Below are 19,500 nucleotides of genomic sequence, written 5' to 3'. Positions count from 1 at the left end.
AGAAGCTATTGTTGGTAGCTAAAGTACCCTTAAATTGTTTTTAGTGGATTCATCTGAACTTATAAGCAAATATTATTAGGGCTTTGCACATCCCACCTGTTCAACCTGTGATCTGAATTCAGGGGTCCCAAATCAGGCAACAACACCCTTGGCTAATTTGGGGCCTATCTGCCCCAACCTAAATCCAGTCCCGAAGTAGCTAGGGGTAGGCTTATGTTTAATTAGTTTCTTAAAATAACAATGATCTTAGAAGCGGATTGAAAAGTACCCTCCGCCAGGCAGGAAGGAGAGCCAGGCATCAGGCTCCTACTTTCTCCTGGTGTTCATGGGCTTTCTCACAGAGGTTTCCCACCTGGTTACTGCCTCACCTTCCTCCCTGACAACCGTGAATTGCTATGGGCCATCCAGCCCGACGTGCAGTGATATGTGGTCATCAGAACCCAACTCATCCAACAGCCAAGCTCCTCCAAATATGCCTGATTTGGCTCTAGATGCAGCCAAATCCAGTATGCTCAGCCCTAAATATTGCACTCAAATATTACATATTCTGTATGCCTATGGGTCTACACAAATACAGCATGAGCTTCAGTTTTCTGAATAGCTTCCTTAAAAGCCAAGTGAATGGTTCTGCAGTGGTCAGGGCATGTTCAAGCACCAAGTTGACTGGTCAGATGAATGCCTATTTGGCCACAGTTGATTATTGTTTAATATTCTGTTCAGCATAGGATGTCCTGTGTACATGGATGCCCACTGCTTTATTGCCTCAGAATGTTATTTGAGAGCTACGGTAGTAATGACTTGATAAGATTCCAGAAAATTTGCCCCAAACATTATTACAACTTTTCTGGGGTCCCTTGCCCAGAGCACTTCCTCTTTTCAACTTGCTTTACTGCTTAGTTTTATGCTGTCTGGGGGAGAGGGAGCACATAAATTGGCCCAATAAATAGCCTCTTCTAAATTGCTCCAGGTTAATGTTCTTTTTCTAAAGTATTTTGGCATTAAGCAAAGAAGAAGGAGAAAATAAAAGAAAACAACTTGACCCAGCTACTCTAATCCCATGGGTAGAGAAACTGATACTGGGACAAATCAGTCTATTTGTCAATAATAATCCTGGATCAAGAGGAAGCAATAAAATGAGTTGAACCTCAACTTGAAGAGAAGAAAGCTTTCAATTAACTTTAGAATGGACCTTTCCTAACTAGAACTCACTTGTGTGTAGATATTGTAGAAAAATCTTGAGCGCATTGAAAGCTGTTGCTGATAATACTACTGTATCTAAGCTCCATTTTGATTCCATGAAAAGTCATGTCTTATGCACCATGCAGTGGAGAATTTGCACCTCTTGATCTCTTGTTTGTTGCAAGCATAGTCACCATCTCCAAAGGGCCCTGGGTGCCTGGGCACTCACAAATTTTTCACTAAGGGTGCTTGGCTGGGCGACCCAATGCTTCACACACTGCGGTGGGGTACTCCATCACACACACCCTGTGGTGGGGCACTCGATTGGGCCTTCCCATTACGGCAGTGACGTGTGACGTCATGTGCTGCGCATGATGTCACATCTGTGCACTGGGCACCCACAATGTTGGGTGGAACCCAGCACGCCTGATTGCAAGACCCAATTATTCTATTTGCTTCCTATATGAGATATGCATCCTAGAGTAGAAATTTTTAATGGCTAAGTATCAACACCTTGCTTCTGTACAAACCTCGTTTCTTAATAATGGCAAAGATTTTGTTCCTTGGTTATTTGCTTTCCTGGGCTCATTCAGGAAGTGAGGAAGAATGAGTCAATAAATCCAACGCAGTTCATTAATCTCACCTTTCTAATAACTGCATTTTTGTTTTATTTAGATTCATGAACTAGAAACAGAAAACATTGAGCTAAAAAACAAGGTTCAAGATTTGGAGAACCAGTTAAGAATAACGCAAGTGCAAACGTCGCCAGTAAGTACCCTGGGCAAAGCCATTTTTTCTTCGTAGAAATGCAATAACTTTAACACTTTTAATACTTACTTTGCTTCTAAATAAATAACCCAAAGGCTCTTTTTTGATTGACTTAACAAATAAATGGCAATTTCAGTGTTGAAGTAACTCTAAGATTGTGATGAGCTAATGAAAGGGAAAAAACAGTCATGTCTTAAACTGGCTAACTTTACTCTAAGTTTCAATACCAAGATTCAACGTTGAGAGTAGGTGACAGGGTCCCTGAAAAGTTAGTTTGCCTAATTACCAGGTACAATTACAAAGTGCCAAAACATCCAAGTATGACGAAGGGCTTCCAGATCATTATTTGGTATATCAGCATCTCTCTCTTTTTTGAGAACTTAAGCATTGCCAGAGAACTAGTCCCTAAATTTGGGTGTATCTAACATTGTCAAAGTTTTGTCACAAACATACAGTTACTTACTTACCAGTTTGTTTTATGTACAATGCACTTAACTAACTTCCTTTTCCTAATCCTTCCTGCAAGTGTGTATGAAGTTGGATTCCATGTAAAGCTGCCTCAAAAATCATATGGCTCTTTCCCTGTTTGTTATAGTTGATAATTTTGGTTCTTGTTTCCATGTGTGATTGTGCAGCCGTACCTTGGAAGTCAAACGAAATCTGTTCCAGAAGTCTGTTTGACTTCCAAAATGTTCAGAATCCAAAGTGCAGCTTCGGATTGGCTGCAGGAAGCTCCTGCAGCCAATCGGAAGCCCCGCCGGCCGTTCAGCTTCCAAAAAATATTGTTTGCAAACCGGAACAGTCACTTCCAAGTTTGCAACGTTCAGGAGGCAAAACGTTTGGGAACTAAGCTGTTCGAAAACCAAGGTACAACTGTAGTGGGTTTTTTGGAAGCAAGAAAACTCAGTCTTAATTAAGCCAATGACAGTATGGTTTTGGGTGTTGCTACTATCACCTAATGTGTTCAACTGCATTTAAAGGACAAATTGCCTGCAAGCTACAACAATGGCAGTCAGTGGCATAGAAATGCAATTACCTTATGTCGAGAATCCCAGAGTATGCGCCTTTTATGAAATGTGGCCTCATTTTGCAATGCAACTTTTGTTGATTTCTACTTAGTTTTGATTTTGTTTTAATTTTATTGGAGGCTCATCCAATAATTTTAAACCAGGGTGGCTGTTTTCAGTTATGTGTGTCAATATTTGTCAAAAAGTTGTTTGCTCTTGTGCTTCTGTCCTCTATACAGTTGTGTCTAGTTAAGTCCACAGTGGTTGTATATATTTAATCTGTGGAATCATACTCCTCATGCAAGGAAAGCAATTTTTATTTTAAAAAAATAAAAATGAAAAATGAATGAAATAAATATTTTATTAAAGAATGGATTACATGACGTCTAATCTAAAAAGTGATTTGAAAAAATAAATATAATTGACGTGGGTTCATAAATTTCATGATGGTCTACTTTTCACAGATTTAAACAACCTTGTTAGTGATGATTAAATTATGCCTTATAATGCAATCTATTAACCCGTAGGCAAATCTAGCTTTTAATAACACAGAATGTTGTGTCAATAAAGAGATGATTCATAAAGTATGTCTTTCATCAAGGCAGAATAACAGTAACAAAAGGGAGAAAGAGGATATTAGTGTATATGTGTTGTCACAATCGTGTCTCTCATTGTCTCTAGCACAGTCATTTAGAAACACTTTTATTAGAAAAAGTTAATTTATTTATTTAGTCAGTCATTCCGTCAGTCACTTTATTTTGCCCAGGGCAGCCCAAAGCAATTTACAACCAAATAAATACACAAAAAAACCCATTAGTTACCATTATCTCTTTGCTTCCTTCAACCACCCATTTCTACAGTCAGCTTTCTGTGTGTGGTGTGAGAATTACTAAACATATAAATGTGTTTCAGGGTGTGCAAACACACCTATTTATTGATTATTATTTTTTATGTCTGTCCCACTTCCTAATGAAAAACCTCTCCAGGCAACTTCCTTCCAATAATTTTTTATTGGCCACATGCTAAGGAATTCTGTACCCAGAAGTCTTCATAGGCTGCCACTGGCTTTCTGGGTGCTTGAAGCCAGAAGGTTTGGGGAAAATAAGATAGGCAGGTTCCACATAGGATTCTTGTATTTCAGGAACATTTAACGTAAAAAGCAACTGAGAGAAATGTTCTGTTTCAACAAAGAGACATTGTTTTTATGTAACAAGATTTATGCTTTTTAAGTATTGAGTGTGGAGGGCATAATGAGGTGTGACATGGATTTAAGAAAAGATCCGTAGGCTAACAAAGCGTGGCAAGAGCGAGGAGAGTGCATTTAAAGACATACATTGTGGATATTCTCAAAATATAAGAGCTAAATTTTTAACCTAATCATAGGACCATCCAGTACAATAGATGTCACCAGTTTACAGTAAATGTTAAGAAAATGGTAATGGGGTAATATTCATAGAATCATTAAATTGTAGGAGAGGGATGTGCGTGGCGCTGTGGTCTAAACCACTGAGCCTCTTGGGCTTGCTATTCAGAAGGTCAGAAATTCGAATTCCCGTGATGGAGTGAGCTGCTGTTGCTCTGTCCCAGCTCCTGCCAACCTAGCAGCTTGAAAGCATGCCAGTGCAAGTAGATAAATAGGTAGCACTGCAGCGGGAAGGTAAACAGCGTTTCCATGCGCTCTGGTTTCCATCACAGTGTTCCGTTGCACCAGAAGTGGTTTAGTCATGCTGGCCACATGACCGGGAAAGCTGTCTGTGGACAAACGCCAGCTCCCTCAGCCTGAAAGCGAGATGGGCACTGCAACCCCATAGTCGCCTTTGACTGGACTTATCCACCAAGGGGGGTCCCTATAAAATTGTAGGGTTGGACCAGAACCTATGAGGGTCTTCAAGTCCAACACACACACACACACACACACACACACACCGCCGTCCAGTTATAGAAGACTGGATTTAATATAGCCACTCGCCTATTTAGCCATGGTGACAGACCCTCTGTTTCTTGCATTCATTAAAATCCCAGTGAAAACAAATATTAAAGATGTAACACACTATATATATTGTTTATCATTCTGTTCCTAATGGAAAACACTTTGAGAAAGCGAGCAAACCGGAAACCTTCACAGAAATTATTTGCCTGCAACTTTGTGAGAATGGCCCGTCCAGCACAAATGTCGAAAATTAATTGTTAGCATTCTGCTCAAGGTATTTCATTTCCCACTGCTCATTAGGAATGCCGCCTCTGATATTTGTCATCCTCTTAAGGCTGTAGGGGGGAAAAAACCCACGTTTGGCTATAGGCTTCAGCAAATGTAAAATTACTCATCAAGTCATAATGCAAAAAAAGTTCAGTGTGGTTCGAATTTTGCGTTAAAAATAAATGAGCTACTTTCAACTTTTCTGTTTGGTGAATATTTAATATATGGATTTAAAAAATGTATATTAATCATACGTTAGAGCCCTGACATTGCTTTTAGTGAGGATATTTACAATGAATTTTTAAAGAGCATAATAAAGTATGTATTATTAATCACGATGCTAAATATGGAAAACAAAGCAGTAATGGGAAGGTTATTTATGTAACACAAAGACTCCAAAGGGCTTACAATTCAGGTGTTATGCTAAAACCTACCCCCCCTGTCCTTACTGCATATTCCTCCCCACATGCAGATCCTCAATGCTTCTCTTGCAATTTGATAAACATAATTTGCATATTTAGTTAAAAACTCCCAACTCATCCATTTATCATAAATGTATCTACCAGCAAATACCTAAACTAGTGTCGGGCAGATTGCAGGCAGTGATTTGTCCCAAGATGTTCTCATAGGGATTTCTGATTCCTCGTTCTTTTATTGAGACAGAGCTACAGTGCCATGATGTAATTGGTAGGCCTTTCGCTCATTCCTGGTTCAACTAATTCCACCATTTTCAGGGAGTTTTGCTTTATTTTCCTCCCCTGACCCCTGATCATTAGGTCCAGTCGTGACCGACTCCGGGGTTGCGGCGCTCATCTCACTTTACTGGCCGAGGGAGCCAGCGTACAGCTTCCAGGTCATGTGGCCAGCATGACTAAGCCGCTTCTGGCAAACCAGAGCAGCACACAGAAATGGAAGCAGCACACCAGAGCAGCACACGTAAATAGGCTTCCCGCCGGAGCGGTACCTATTTATCTACTTGCACTTTGACGTGCTTTCAAACTGCTAGGTTGGCAGGAGCTGGGACCGAGCAACGGGAGCTCACCCCGTTGCGGGAATTTGAACCGCCGACCTTCTGATTGGCAAGTCCTAGGCTCTGTGGTTTAACCCACAGCACCACCCGCATCCCCCTTTTTTCCCACTCCCCACTAACCCCCAAATAAAGGTGTTGGAACTTCTCACTATTGCAATATTTCCACTCCGGATGAAAGTTTGTTGGGAAGCATCCTCCCTGTAATATTCTACAAAGCATGAGGAAAGTTGGGATAATGTTCTTGTCCTCAAATGAACTGAGAAGAGGAGCCAAGCTTGCTGGTAGCAAAACACATGATTTGAGATTCAGTCCACTTTGAAAAGTTCATTGATGTTTGCTCACAGGGAAGTGGCAGGGGGAAGTCTCCAAGCCATTTCCCCCAAACCAGGTCCGCCCGCCCATCAGGTGGCATCTCTAGTGACATCAGCTGATGCGAGAAAACACAGTGTTTAATCCTGCACTGGCTCTGTGATCCTGTTCCCAGCAGTCAACTAGATCACACTACTAAAGCAGCTGGATTTCATCGTTGCTGATCAGCTGAGCAAGAATCAAAGCTCACTCTTGAGAATGAACATGTTGCCTTGTTCATTCTTTTCCATAGTTTTACGTTTGCTTCCTTAGCAGAAAGACAGACCAAGTTTAAATCCTTAATTTGTAAAATTGTATTGCATTTGTCAAGGGACGCGAGTGGCGCTGTGGTCTAAACCACTGAGCCTAGGGCTTGCCGATTGGAAGGTCAGCGGTTCGAATCCCCGCGACGGGGTGAGCTCCCGTTGCTCAGTCCCAGCTCCTGCCAACCTAGCAGTTCAAAAGCACGCCAGTGCAAGTAGATAAATAGGTCCCACTGCGGCGGGAAGGCAAACGGTGTTTCCATGCACTGCTCTGGTTTCGCTAGAAGCGGCTTAGTCATGCTGACCACATGACCGAGAAAAACTATCTGCGGACAAATGCCAGCTCCCTCAGCCAATAAAGCGAGATGAGCGCCACAATCCCAGAGTCATTTGAGACTGGACTTAACTGTCAGGGGTCCTTTACCTTTACCTTATTATATTTGTCATGTGACAAAGGTATTTGAGAGCAGAAGCAGTAAAGGAGTCTAGAAATGTTGTGAAATGCTGGAAAGCTGCAGAATCACTCAGCATGCGGAATCACTATAACTCATTCTCTGTATAAATGTTTGTATCAGCTTGCAGGAAGACTTAGTGGGGCCTGAGTGGGTTGGAGTCAGTGTGTGTGTGGAGCCTGACTTAGGCATGAAGCCTGTGCTCAGTGAAGCCTGTACTCTGTGTATGCTCTGAAGCTAGTTTAAATCTTCTGTTCACTATGCTGTTTACTTGCAAACAAGTTATAACTCAGTAAAGCTATTCTTCTTTTACTGAAGAAGACTGTGTTATTAACACTGCTTGATTGTTTAAAAAAAGGTCTCGAAGCGGTTTACAAAAGATAGAACAGTGAAATGAAGGGAAAAAAATACAACGCTACCTTAAAACATGCAAAAGTTAAAATACTAAAGCAGGTTGAAATTACCTCAACTTCCTTAAACATCTGGGTATGAAGATTTTTAGCAGGTGCTGAAAAGAATACAGTAAAGGTATTGGCAAAGTGTAACAGCAACAACAAGAAATTTACTGTTTATACCCCACCTATCTGGCAGGGTTTCCCAGGCACTGTCAGTGTGGTGTAGTGGTTAAGAGCGGTAGACTCGTAATCTGGTGAACCGGGTTTGCCTCCCCGCTCCTCCACATGCAGCTGCTGGGTGACCTTGGGCTAGTCACACTTCTCTGAAGTCTCTCACCCCCACTCACCTCACAGAGTGTTTGTTGTGGGGGAGGAAGGGAAAGGAGAATGTGAGCCACTTTGAGACTCCTTAGGGTAGTGATAAAGCGGGATATCAAATCCAAACTCTTCTTCTTCCTCTTCTTCTTCTAAATTACCAAAATGCTGAGTATTATATGGCACCTGTAGTAGTGCCAATTCCACTGATCAAAGCAGTCAATTAGAGTTTGACCTTGCCATGGCAACGGTTTGTTTCTTCTCCGAACTATGTATCTTAGCCAGCTTTGTATAGATGAACATTTCAAGCCGTGAGAGCGGAAGGGGGAAAGTTGAAATGCCTCTCAACTAAAGTTGAGAAGGATCCATGTTGGTTCACAAGAAGAAATCTGCAGTTGGGCAATATATTTATTTGGACCAAAAAACAAAACGCCGAAAAATTGAGGATTTTGGTCTCATGAACTCAGGACGTTAAGTGAGGGTTTTCATTTTTATTAATGCCCTTTCCTTGATTTTCCACAAACTAAGTGCAAATGTTTTTAATTTAGAATTATTTCCCAAACTGTCATTTTTATTAAAACCTAACCTACTTACTGTAACATATCCATTAAAGACAGATTTGTATGTAATATAGATTAATGCTGTTTTTACCATTTCCTGAATAATTATGTAGGAGTTGTACCATGATTATTATAATGTGGTTTTCATTGCTGGTTACATTCCTAGCTGCGTGTTTTGCTCAGTCTCCCTACCAGTGAAAGTGTTAGTCATGGGCAGAGATGTCAAGAATTGCTGAGTGTTCACAATGGTGCATTGTGCTTGAATTCAGTGGGATTCTTGCCTGTTTCCTACCATCAGCAGTTCGGATTCATAAGTAGGATTTGTGTTCTCTGTGTGTGCTGTTCATTTGTAGGATTTGCTTTGGCATTAAATCAGAGGCACTTTCTAGCATTCAAGCCTAAGTAGTTTAAGGCAGTATGATTTATTGCTTCCATATGATAAGTTCACTTTTTTATATCACAATAAGAGCTTAAGGGATGCGGGTGGCGCTGTGGGTAAAACATCAGCGCCTAGGACTTGCCGATCGTATGGTCGGCGGTTCGAATCCCCGCGGCGGGGTGAGCTCCCATTGTTCGGTCCCAGCTCCTGCCCACCTAGCAGTTCGAAAGCACCCTTAAGTGCAAGTAGATAAATAGGTACCGCTTATAGCGGGAAGGTAAACGGCGTTTCCGTGTGCTGCGCTGGTGCTGGCTCGCCAGAGCAGCTTCGTCACGCTGGCCATGTGACCCGGAAGTGTCTTCGGACAGTGCTGGCCCCCGGCCTCTTAAGCGAGATGGGTGCACAACCCCAGAGTCAATCACGACTGGCCCGTACGGGCAGGGGTACCTTTACCTTTTAAGAGCTTAAGCAATAAGAGCTCATTTAAAATATTTCTATATAAGGTGATCCCAGAGCAGGCTGCAATTAATTGCGCCTTGAGGGCCCCAGGGCACCCCCCATATAAATAAATTCACGTGTTTTAGTTTAAAGGTTGATGGGCAAAATTTAGGCCACAACTTTATTGATTACACAGTGTGAGCGGTATTGGCTTAGGCATTGGCAAACGATAACTGACTCCTGCCCACCCAGCAGGAAGTATGGAAGGGTAAACACCAAACGATGGAGCTACGATGGTGGCTAACAGATTGAGGTTGAATCCTGACAAGATAGAAGTACTGTTTTGGGGGGACAGGAGGCAGGCAGGTGTGGAGGACTCCCTGGTCCTGAATGGGGTAATTGTGCCCCTGAAGGACCAGGTGTGCAGCCTGGGAGTCATTCTGGATTCACAGCTGTCCATGGAAGTGCAGGTCAATTCTGTGTCCAGGGCAGCTGTTTATCAGCTCCATCTGGTACGCAGGCCGAGACCTTATCTGCCCGCAGACTGTCTCACCAGAGTGGTGCATGCTCTAGTTATCTCTTGCTTGGACTACTGCAATGCACTTTATGTGAGGCTACCTTTGAAGGTGACCCAGAAACTACAACTAATCCAGAATGCAGCAGCTAGACTGGTGACTGGGAGTGGCCACTGAGACCACATAACACCGGTCTTGAAAGACCTACACTGGCTCCCAATACGTTTCCGAGCACAATTCAAAATGTTGGTGCTGACCTTTAAAGCCCTAAACGGCCTCGGCCCAGTATACCTGAAGAAGCGTCTCCACCCCCATCGTTCTGCCTGGACACTGAGGTCCAGTGCTGAGGGCCTTCTGACGGTTCCCTAGCTGCGATAAGCCAAGTTACAGGGAATCAGGCAGAGGGCCTTCTTGGTAGTGGCACCCGCCCTGTGGAACACCGTCCCACTAGATGTCAAAGAGAAAAACAACTACCAGACTTTTGAAGACATCTGAAGGCAGCCCTGTGTAGGGAAGCTTTTAATGTTTAATAGACTATTGTATTTTAATATTCTGTTGGAAGCCACCCAGAGTGGCTGGGGAAACCCAGCCAGATGAGCAGGGTATAAATAATAAATTATTATTATATTATCATTACTACGTTGATGAAGACGAACTGAAGCTCACCCCGGGGTTCCCGTGGTCCTGGCATGGCCTTAGCCGCTCAAGTGGACTTCGGACATGATCCAAGACCCCCAGATTCCTTTAACAGAATACCCTTTTTATGGAGGGGCAGGTGATGGCCCCGCCGCCCCGCCCCTCCCACACACATCATTGAGCCATGCCTAACCAGTGAACCTTACAAAGTTGTGATGATTGTTGAGAGGCAGGTGAAAACCCAGTGGCCAGTGCCAATCTGCCAAATGGAAAAATTCCTAACCTGACACAAGATAGGTGACCAACCAAAGTCCAAAGCAAGGCCAAAGCACTCAAACCAAAGAAAGGGCGTAGCTGTCAACTTTCAGATTTGAAAATAAGGGAACGGCAGCCTCGAAAATAAGGGATCAGCAGCCTCACCTGTCCTGGGGACAGTCTACGGGATATCTAACAATCTGGGATAACGGCAGGAAGCAGCGTTGGAATAAGGGAATTTCCCGCAAAAAAAGGGAAGGCTGACAGCTATGGGTGGGGGTGTTCGGCAGCGTGAAACAAGTGCCTCAACCACATCACGCTGCCCCTTAAATAGGTCCCACAATCACTCCACTCAAACCTGATTGGCTAATAAGCCTGGCGTGATCATGGGGCCATCCCAGCAAGGTCCGGGCAATGCCCAACCCCTAGCCAGGTGGTGGTGTCCCAAGGTCCCGTGTGCAAGCAGGACCGTCGTTGAAGAGGATCCCATTTGCCAGTAAAATGCATAGCCAGCAATAGCACATCAAGAATCTATATATATATATATATATATATATATATATATAGTACCAGCAGAGTAGACATTTTTATTGATAATAATTCTATACCACCCTTCATCTGAGGATTACTCACAGGTTGGTTTGCAATATAAAAACACAAAAATACATAAGAAGAAACTAGATAAACGTCCCGTCCCCCCAGGTTAAAAGGCTATATATTGTTTAATTAGCCATGTAACCAGGTTTAAGTATGTTCAACCATGTGGCACTTTCAGTTTATTGTATAGTGCTAGTATTTGTAAACGGATGCTTCATTTACAATATCGTACAACATTACTTGTTAGAATCCATAACACCGTAGATAGCACCAAGTACAGAGACCAAGTCTTTGATTGGTATCGAAAGCTTGAAATAGTTGATAACAATCAAATTTTGGAGGGAGGGCATTCCAGAGTCAGGCTACGTGTACTGAGAATGCCCGTTCCTGTGTCACCACAAACTTTATTTCAGAATATTGTGAAATAATCAAGAGATCATACGCGGCAGATCGTTAAGGGAGAAACTGCCCTTTTAATTTAGGTCCTAAGCTGTTAAGGTCCTTGTTAATGCAAGTACCACTCAGTAGCTCATAAGCAACACTTTGCTCACTGGAGTTTTGTGTTCTTGGAAAACAACCCCACACAAAAGCCTGTGTGGGGCCAAGATAACCTACTCAATGTGAAGCTTGTAGGAAGTTTGTGTTGTATGAGTGCTTGGTGAGAGAGAAATGGTTTGTGAAGCTATACTCAGTACCCAAAATACTGGGCTGTGCTTTAACCACGCAAACATGTGTGCCTACTATATGCCAAAACAATTGCAGACATGGAGATTTTCAAGCATATTTGGTGCATGGGGATATTTTTCAGGACATAGAAGGCATGATTTTAAAATTGTGATATTTGCAGTAATTTTTAATGGAGATGTTAAATTTGCTTCTGCCAGTACTGGATTATTCATTGTTGCTGCGATGTAAGGGAAAAAAGTTCACTGTTTGTTCCTAATATTGTGGAATATTGGTTTACAAGCAAATTTTTGTGCTCTTTTTTCTTTCCCTTCTCTTACCACTTCCACTCCTTAGAATATATATTTCTCTTTCTGTGATTCCTTTACAGCTGCTGCTGCACATAGAGTCTGATTATGAACATGACATGTTTCAAAGACCCACCACCTTTTTCTGGTGTAGCAATGAGGATTCTGCTCCTTGTTTAGATATCTCTTCCATTACACTAACTCCTATGAACTCTCCTGACTCCAGACACTCATCTGGAATATTAACACCACCACCTACCAAAAGTGGTCTTCCAAAGCCAGTCCATGAACACAGCATCCCAAGACCTCGTGTAATCCAGCTGGGCACAAACAGTCAAAAAAATATTTCAACCTTCCTATCTTTGTTGTGTATGAATTGTATCAAAGTGCTACATTTTGTACAGTGGTTAAAGGACAGGCCAGAAGCATTTCGTCTACTTCTGAGCAGTGCAGAAATGTTCAGCATACCGAAATTGACTCTCCTTTAAAAACACTTAAGGATAAGCTTGCGCTATATTGTTTGGGCTGTCTGGTTAAATTGAGAAAGCAAGCAAATGGAATTCTTATACCTCAATCCCAAATGCACTGATGTAAAAATAAGCGTCAAGGTTACTGGCTTTGTTTAGAATTCCAGCCTTGTATCATAAAAAAGGGGGAACTATTAATTACCAATAGAGAAAATGAAAGATGAACCCTGTCTACAGGTTCACAATGCAAAGCTTACAATCTCTGAAGAATTGTGATTGGACAGCATAAAATTTTAAATAAAATGTGGGAAGTCAGTAGGAGATGTGGTAGGCACTTGATTTTTTTGAAGTGCGTTTAAACTCTGTGCAAAATGAAGAATGCCCATTATTTATCCCAGAGATGAGCTGTAACATGCTTCCTGGTTGTAAGAATGGGCTGATACAACCTTCTCTTTCTGTTTGCAATTAGCAGTTGGCTGTCGTTGGCAAACATGGCTTTTTGCATGGGTTTACCCAATAAAAATGCTTCTCATGATCATTCAGATAGTGCAAGTATGCATTTATTTCGAAACAAAGATCAATTCTCTTATTATGATTGGTGTTCCTGAGAGAAACAAAAGGAAATACTATTTAATTGCAATAAGTGAATGGGAAAAAACTAATTTAAGAGATTCAGATGTTACTGATTGATTCTCTCACTCTTCAAAGATCTGTAACTCCATTGTGTAGATTTTCTGTTGTAACAATTTATTCCTTAAAGCATATATTTATACTTTCTGCATTTAGTAGTAAGAGACCTATTTATAACTTCCGCATTCATTTAAGGATGAAATCAGTTGCAATGGCCAGAATCTCAATAGTTTTTTTTAGCCTTGCTCAAGGACTTGTGTGTGTTTAGCAATATATTTTAGGATTTTTTTCTTTTTCAGGTCCAAAAACACTTTTGTTCAGGTCCAGACTAAACTAGTTGAACATGGCTTCATTTGAATCAATGGGGCAAGCTAGTCACGTTCAGCTAACCTTTTGTCTTGTTGCGAAGGAGACTCCTGGTGCAGAAGAAACCATTAGGGATGCACTGTTGGTTCCTTGACAGCTAGTTTCTTTAGATCCTGGCCATTCAGAGCAGCCCAGAGTCAAAAACATTCAAGACTTATTGATTTTCAATAGGAGATTATTATGCATGTTGCCCATAATTTACTGCAAATTTGTCAGATGAAGGTGGGGAATAAAAAAGAACTTATTTTTTGTGATGGGCTTCAGCTTTTAAAAAATTGTTTGGAATGTCTGGGTTTGGATTTTTGTGTGTGTGAAATCCAAAAATGAATTAGCCAAGTAAAAATAATTCATACTGATTCCACATAAGGCTTGTGATGTCATAATCCTGTCATAACTCCTGATGGAATCTGTTCTTCACACAACCAAAGGCCAACATTTGATGGCTAAACTTCTATGATGGGTGGACTAGCAGGGTTTTATTATAAATTAAGAGCCCATGGCTTCTACAGTATCCAAATGCTATCCATCAACATATTTCACTTTCAGCAAAAGTTAAGTGTGTTTATCACAACAGTTCTGAGTTAATAAGCAGCTAATATATTAGTTGCAGAGACAGAGGAATGCATTTGGACGAGACTTGGCTTTTTTTCAGAGAATTCAGAGAAGGAAACAAAGTACATAGTAACTATGTACAAACAAATTGGGCAGGTTGCATTATTTGGGTCAAAATTTGGCAAATCTGTTACATGGAAAGACTCCTACATGTGCAGAACATGGCGTTTACCTGTAAAGTCCTGCAAGGTATAGTGCCTTGTTTTTAGGTGATTAAGAAGTGATACTTATTATCCATGATGCATAAAGGCAGAATCAGTTTGTCTGCCACTTATATTCATGTTTCTCCAGTTTGTTTAAAATGGGTGGCTAACAGGTGTTAGATGTTGTTGGACCACAGCTTCCACCTTTAGAAGATACTTCTAATTTCAAGAGTGCACGAGCTTTTAGAGATTATTTTGTTGTGACTATTCTAGGGATTATTAAGACAGTTCTGAGTAGTGCATTCTAACCTTTATAATGATAGTCATTCAGTTCCAAATTCAAAACCAATAGGAGGACTAGCTTTGCTGCATAGGAGCCGTCCCTTCTTAAAGACAGGGTAAAGTACATTGTGGAACATAACAGCAGAGAATGCTCAGCTTGCAGAAGAACCTAGCTTGCCTCAAAGTCTAGAGAGTCCTCTTGCCAGCTGCAATTTAGCAGCCATCCAGCTGAAGTCAGCAAGCAAAGTTGGAAGACTAAGTGACTTCACCATGCTCTGCAGACTAGCTGCTGGCGATTTGAAAAAATTGAGGGAATGTGTGTAGTCATTTGTCATGGGTGATTTATTTCCAGTAGAATACCGTAACACTATAAACTTCTATTAGAAGATGCTGAAGAGTCTGGGGATGCATAGACCAGGCATAGGCAAACTCGGCCCTCCAGATGTTTGGGGACTACAGCTCCCATCATCCCTGACCACTGTTCCTGTTAGCTAGGGATGATGGGAGTTGTAGTCCCAAAACATCTGGAGGGACAGAGCACCTTATGAACATAGGTGAACTAGAACCAGGAATACTCTGAACCTTCCTCCAAACTTACCTCTAAGATGCCAGGCTTATCCTTCCTATTGAAACCAACCTTTATAGAAAATGCAAGTTCCTCTCTCTCTGCCTGTGACCCAGGAACAAAACTTTCCATCATTTTGTAACTCTGGACAGATAGTACAAGAGGCCAGTGGCTGGCTATCGCGGAAGGAGCGTGTGTGATGCTTGTGTGTGAACACAAAAGGCATGTTCAATTTTTTTTATTGTTATAAGCATATTTGTGGTAAGAAGCGTTAAGGTTCTCTGGGAGAAATTCAACGTAACGTTCTTCTGATTGTTGCATCAGCACAAGCATTTTGGCTTGCCAGACAGAACCATTTCCCTTCTCCTTCTCCCCCACCCCTTTGTGCAGTTCCGGGGGTGCTCTGAACAGCACAACCACCCAAACTCATGGGCAGGGTGGGGGCATGAGGAGATGACTGGAGGGAACGCATTGTACAAGGAGAAGTCTGGAGGCTCCACTACATCAAGGCTATTTCCATAAATTGAAGGACTCCTTCCATTTATGGAAGGGCACCATTAGATACAACCCAGAACTATGTGATGTATGAACACTGTTAATATGCAGGAACAAAAAAAGAGAGAGATGCTGAGTGTATCTAACCACCCGCTAAAACACAACATATCAAGAAGCCTAGCATGGCAAGAGGGAAGAAAGACATCACCTCTAGAAACATGGCACTGACATCAATCTATTCCATTACAATATGAAGATAATGGTCATTGTACGTCCAGTTAGCCTTGTTCCATTATAATATCAGTATAACCAAACCAGATTGTTATGCATAACATTTGAGACATAGTTGGGATTTTCTGTTAGGGATATTTTTTCTGCATTGTCAATAAAACAAAGTTGCTTGTTAGCTCCCTGTAATGGGAAAGCTTACTTAGATTATCTTATGCATATCTCTCTGCTTTCTGTATGTTATTGCTGCATATTTTCCTCTTAGGAAAGCATTTTTACTTGGATAGCAATGGTGAAATGACTGTGGCTATTAATCTTAATCCGACAGAAAAGTATATTTTCAGCAAATTATACTTTCCTGAAGCTGACCAGAATTTCTGGGCTTTTTTAGTGATGAGGTTTCTATAGTACCAAGCTGAACATATTTTTTTTTTTTTAAAAAAGTTAGTTTCAGTATATTCATGATCCTTAATGTGTTTTCATCCAAATTACTGCTTTATTACATAATGGTTTCTCAGTGTTTAGAGCAACTGCTATGTCAGGTTTGCAGAATATTAATCCTATTATGACACAAGAGGTAATAAAACAAAACTGATACGTTATCTCTTAATTTCAGGCGCTAGTTCTGTATGTTCTGATGTATAGCCAACTGTCCCGATAAATGGGCATTATCTCTCTCTCCATTCAAATGCGTTCATATTCCCCCCAACTCTTTTGTATCTAAAAGTCATTCAATTCTGGATACACCAGATACGCTAAAACTGTGAAAGTATTACAATACTGGTTGGTGCGTGACTGAAGGCTTTAGCATGTTTCATAAACCTCAGGCTGCAAATGCCAATTTCTCATATCAGCTCTTTTGTTTTTTTTTGCATGCCCTCTTCTGTTCGAAAACGTAGCTTTTTATCTTCTGCATTGCATGCGAAAAGAAAAAAAGTTCAATATTGTGATTTTTGTCATGTGAAATTTTGCCCTAATGTTTATTGTCCTTATTGTAGGCAGGCAGTGTGACACCTAAATCACCCTCCACTGACATCTTTGATATGGTTCCCTTTTCTCCCATATCCCCTCAGTCATCAACACCTACTCGCAATGGCACACAGCCTCCTCCAGTGCCCAGTAGATCTGCAGAGATCAGTAAGTTTTGTAATGAACTGACCTGATTTGTTTTCATCTTCATACTAAGCCAAATACGGTTCTTGGAAACCACGCATTTAAAAACGATAGTGCTGGGTTCGCAGTGTTCCTGTTCTTTGAGAGTTTGGGTGTTTGGGGGGCATCCTGTGACCCTTTCGTATGTTCAAGAAATAACTCCACTCAAGGCAGGAATTAAAATAGCATGTTTGTTGTAAACGTTTGCTTGTCCCCTTTTAGCTGTTAAAACTAAGCAGGCGTTCAACTATATATGTGCTAACTAGGGGACTGGATCTATTGTTTCATATTGCACAAAAGCAATCTGAGGATACGTTTTAGTCCCGTGTTAACTTCAGGAAAACACTTCTACAATTTTCGTTGTGACACTTCAGCCGTGATTCAACTAGTACTGCACCTTTTTGTGTGTGTCCCCATGCTGAAAAGAAAATGTGGTGGCAATCTCATATTCCAGTGGCTAAAGAAGGAAGACAAAGGGGACACTATGTTTTGAAGAAGAAACACCTGTGCCCATCAAATCCCGCATGGAAATATTAAAGTAGTTTACACTCGACTTCAGAACCACCTGTGTGGTTCTTTTGGGAAGCATCTCAGAAGAAGTAAAGCATTGCTGGATCTGCCAGTATTATTTTAACCCTGGTAACTATGACCAAGTTTCTGTAATTACTCCCTCACAAAGCCAAACTACCAAATAATTTCTACGGCTATCCGGTAATATAATTAACATTAACTTTGTTAACATTAAGTATAAGTGGGATGGTTCCAAATGTTCAATAGTTTTCTTATTGTTGGGGGTACAACTAATGATTTTGGCAATGTAAATTCCCCCCGCCTCCCCCCAGATCAAATTCCGCTTTGATTGAACACCCACACCCACACAAAAACATTACTTCAAACCAATTTTGTGCCATCATTTCTCCTTGATCACCAGATGTCATCAAAAGCAGTCAGGTTTGGCTAACTCACCTTACCACTGAGGGCCATTGCAAGTGAGACTTGTTTAAACCGGGGCGCAAATTTCAGTACAGCCGTACCTTGGATTCTGAATGTCTTGGTACTCGGATGCTTTGGCTTCCAAACGCCGCAAACCCGGAAGTGAGTGTTCCGGTTTGAGCACATTCTTTGGAACCCAAATGTCCGACAGGGCTTCCGATTGGCTGCAGGAGCTTCCTGCAGCCAATCAGAAGCCACGCTTTGGTTTCCGAACGTTTTGGAAGTCGAAAGGACTTCTGGAACGGATTCCGTTTGACTTTCAAGGTACGACTGTATAAGGATTGCCAAAGAATCACCAAAAGAGGGTAGCTTCTCTCCACCCCGTGCTGCAGCATTTCCAAAGGTGTTTGTGTGAGAGATAACTGCAAGATCCACGTGTCACCTTAAATTACAAAGAAACTAAACTATGGTTTGAATTTCAGTGCACAGCACGCTAGCGCATACTACTGAAATCACAGGCATTTAGTTCCTCTCCTGCTGCTGCCGCCACTCTACCAGAAGCCAAGCTGTGGTCCTCTGAAAACAAATAATGAGTGGTAAACAATATTTGTTCTTGGCTTACTCCTCTTCGTTTGTTTGGAAGACTAACAAGGGACAAGCCTGTGTTATGGCTTGTTTCTTGGCAGTGCAGCAGGAGTGAGGGAGGAGAAAAGGACCCACAATTTCTGCAGCATGCTGTGCATTCATATATAAACCATAGCTTAGTTTAACTGTAAGTTGAAAATGATAGTTTAGTAATTTTGTGAGTAATTCTGGTTCAGCTCTTGTCATGCTATCCGTTGTGCTTTTAACACAAAACAGCCAAGTCAACAAAGACTGTCATTTTTTTATAAAAATAAAAGGCTTTACCGTTTACATTCTTTTTGGAAACAAATTGCCCATTGAAATCTTGGAAGATTGGCCTATTGTGCCTTTCCAAATGTATTTATATACTACCCTCCCATAAAATATCAGGGGTGTATACAGCAATATAAAAACCATTAAAAGCAAGATGGGATATTCATTAAAATGACTGGCCACTCCAGAAAATTTCAAACAACAGCATAGGGCTGCCAGCATATATGAAGTCTTTTAAGAGACGCCTAAAAACGGATGGTGGCTGCCAAATTTGCTGGAAGAGTATTCCACAATGTGAGACCAACAAAAATATCTGCCCAACAGGCCTCTGTATCACAGCGGTAAACAGCACTCTTCCAAATTATCTCACTGATTGGGCTGGGATAGATAGAAGGGCTCAGGCAGTCCTTAAGGAATGTTGGACC

The 19,500-nt window shown here is 41.5% G+C and overlaps 1 protein-coding gene across 8 annotated transcripts in view; it reads left to right on the top strand.

The window, feature by feature from the left end:
• GULP1 (GULP PTB domain containing engulfment adaptor 1) overlaps positions 1 to 19,500 on the top strand; it is a 189,514-nt gene that overhangs the window by 160,483 nt on the left and 9,531 nt on the right. For 4 of the 8 annotated variants that reach the window (XM_083571548.1, XM_083571550.1, XM_083571551.1 and 1 more), the window contains 3 exons: positions 1,855 to 1,947; positions 12,389 to 12,616; positions 17,092 to 17,230. In XM_083571548.1, the coding sequence (XP_083427674.1) occupies positions 1,855 to 1,947; positions 12,389 to 12,616; positions 17,092 to 17,230 (460 nt within the window). The remainder of the gene's footprint in view (positions 1 to 1,854; positions 1,948 to 12,388; positions 12,617 to 17,091; positions 17,231 to 19,500) is intronic. The other 4 variants (XM_083571553.1, XM_083571554.1, XM_083571552.1 and 1 more) reach the window with 3 other exon arrangements.

This window comes from Podarcis filfolensis (genome assembly GCF_964270895.1).
Source record: "Podarcis filfolensis genome assembly, chromosome: 1".
Taxonomy (NCBI): domain Eukaryota; kingdom Metazoa; phylum Chordata; class Lepidosauria; order Squamata; family Lacertidae; genus Podarcis; species Podarcis filfolensis.
Note: the sequence above shows the minus strand (reverse complement) of the source record. Positions and strands in the feature narration are given on the sequence as shown.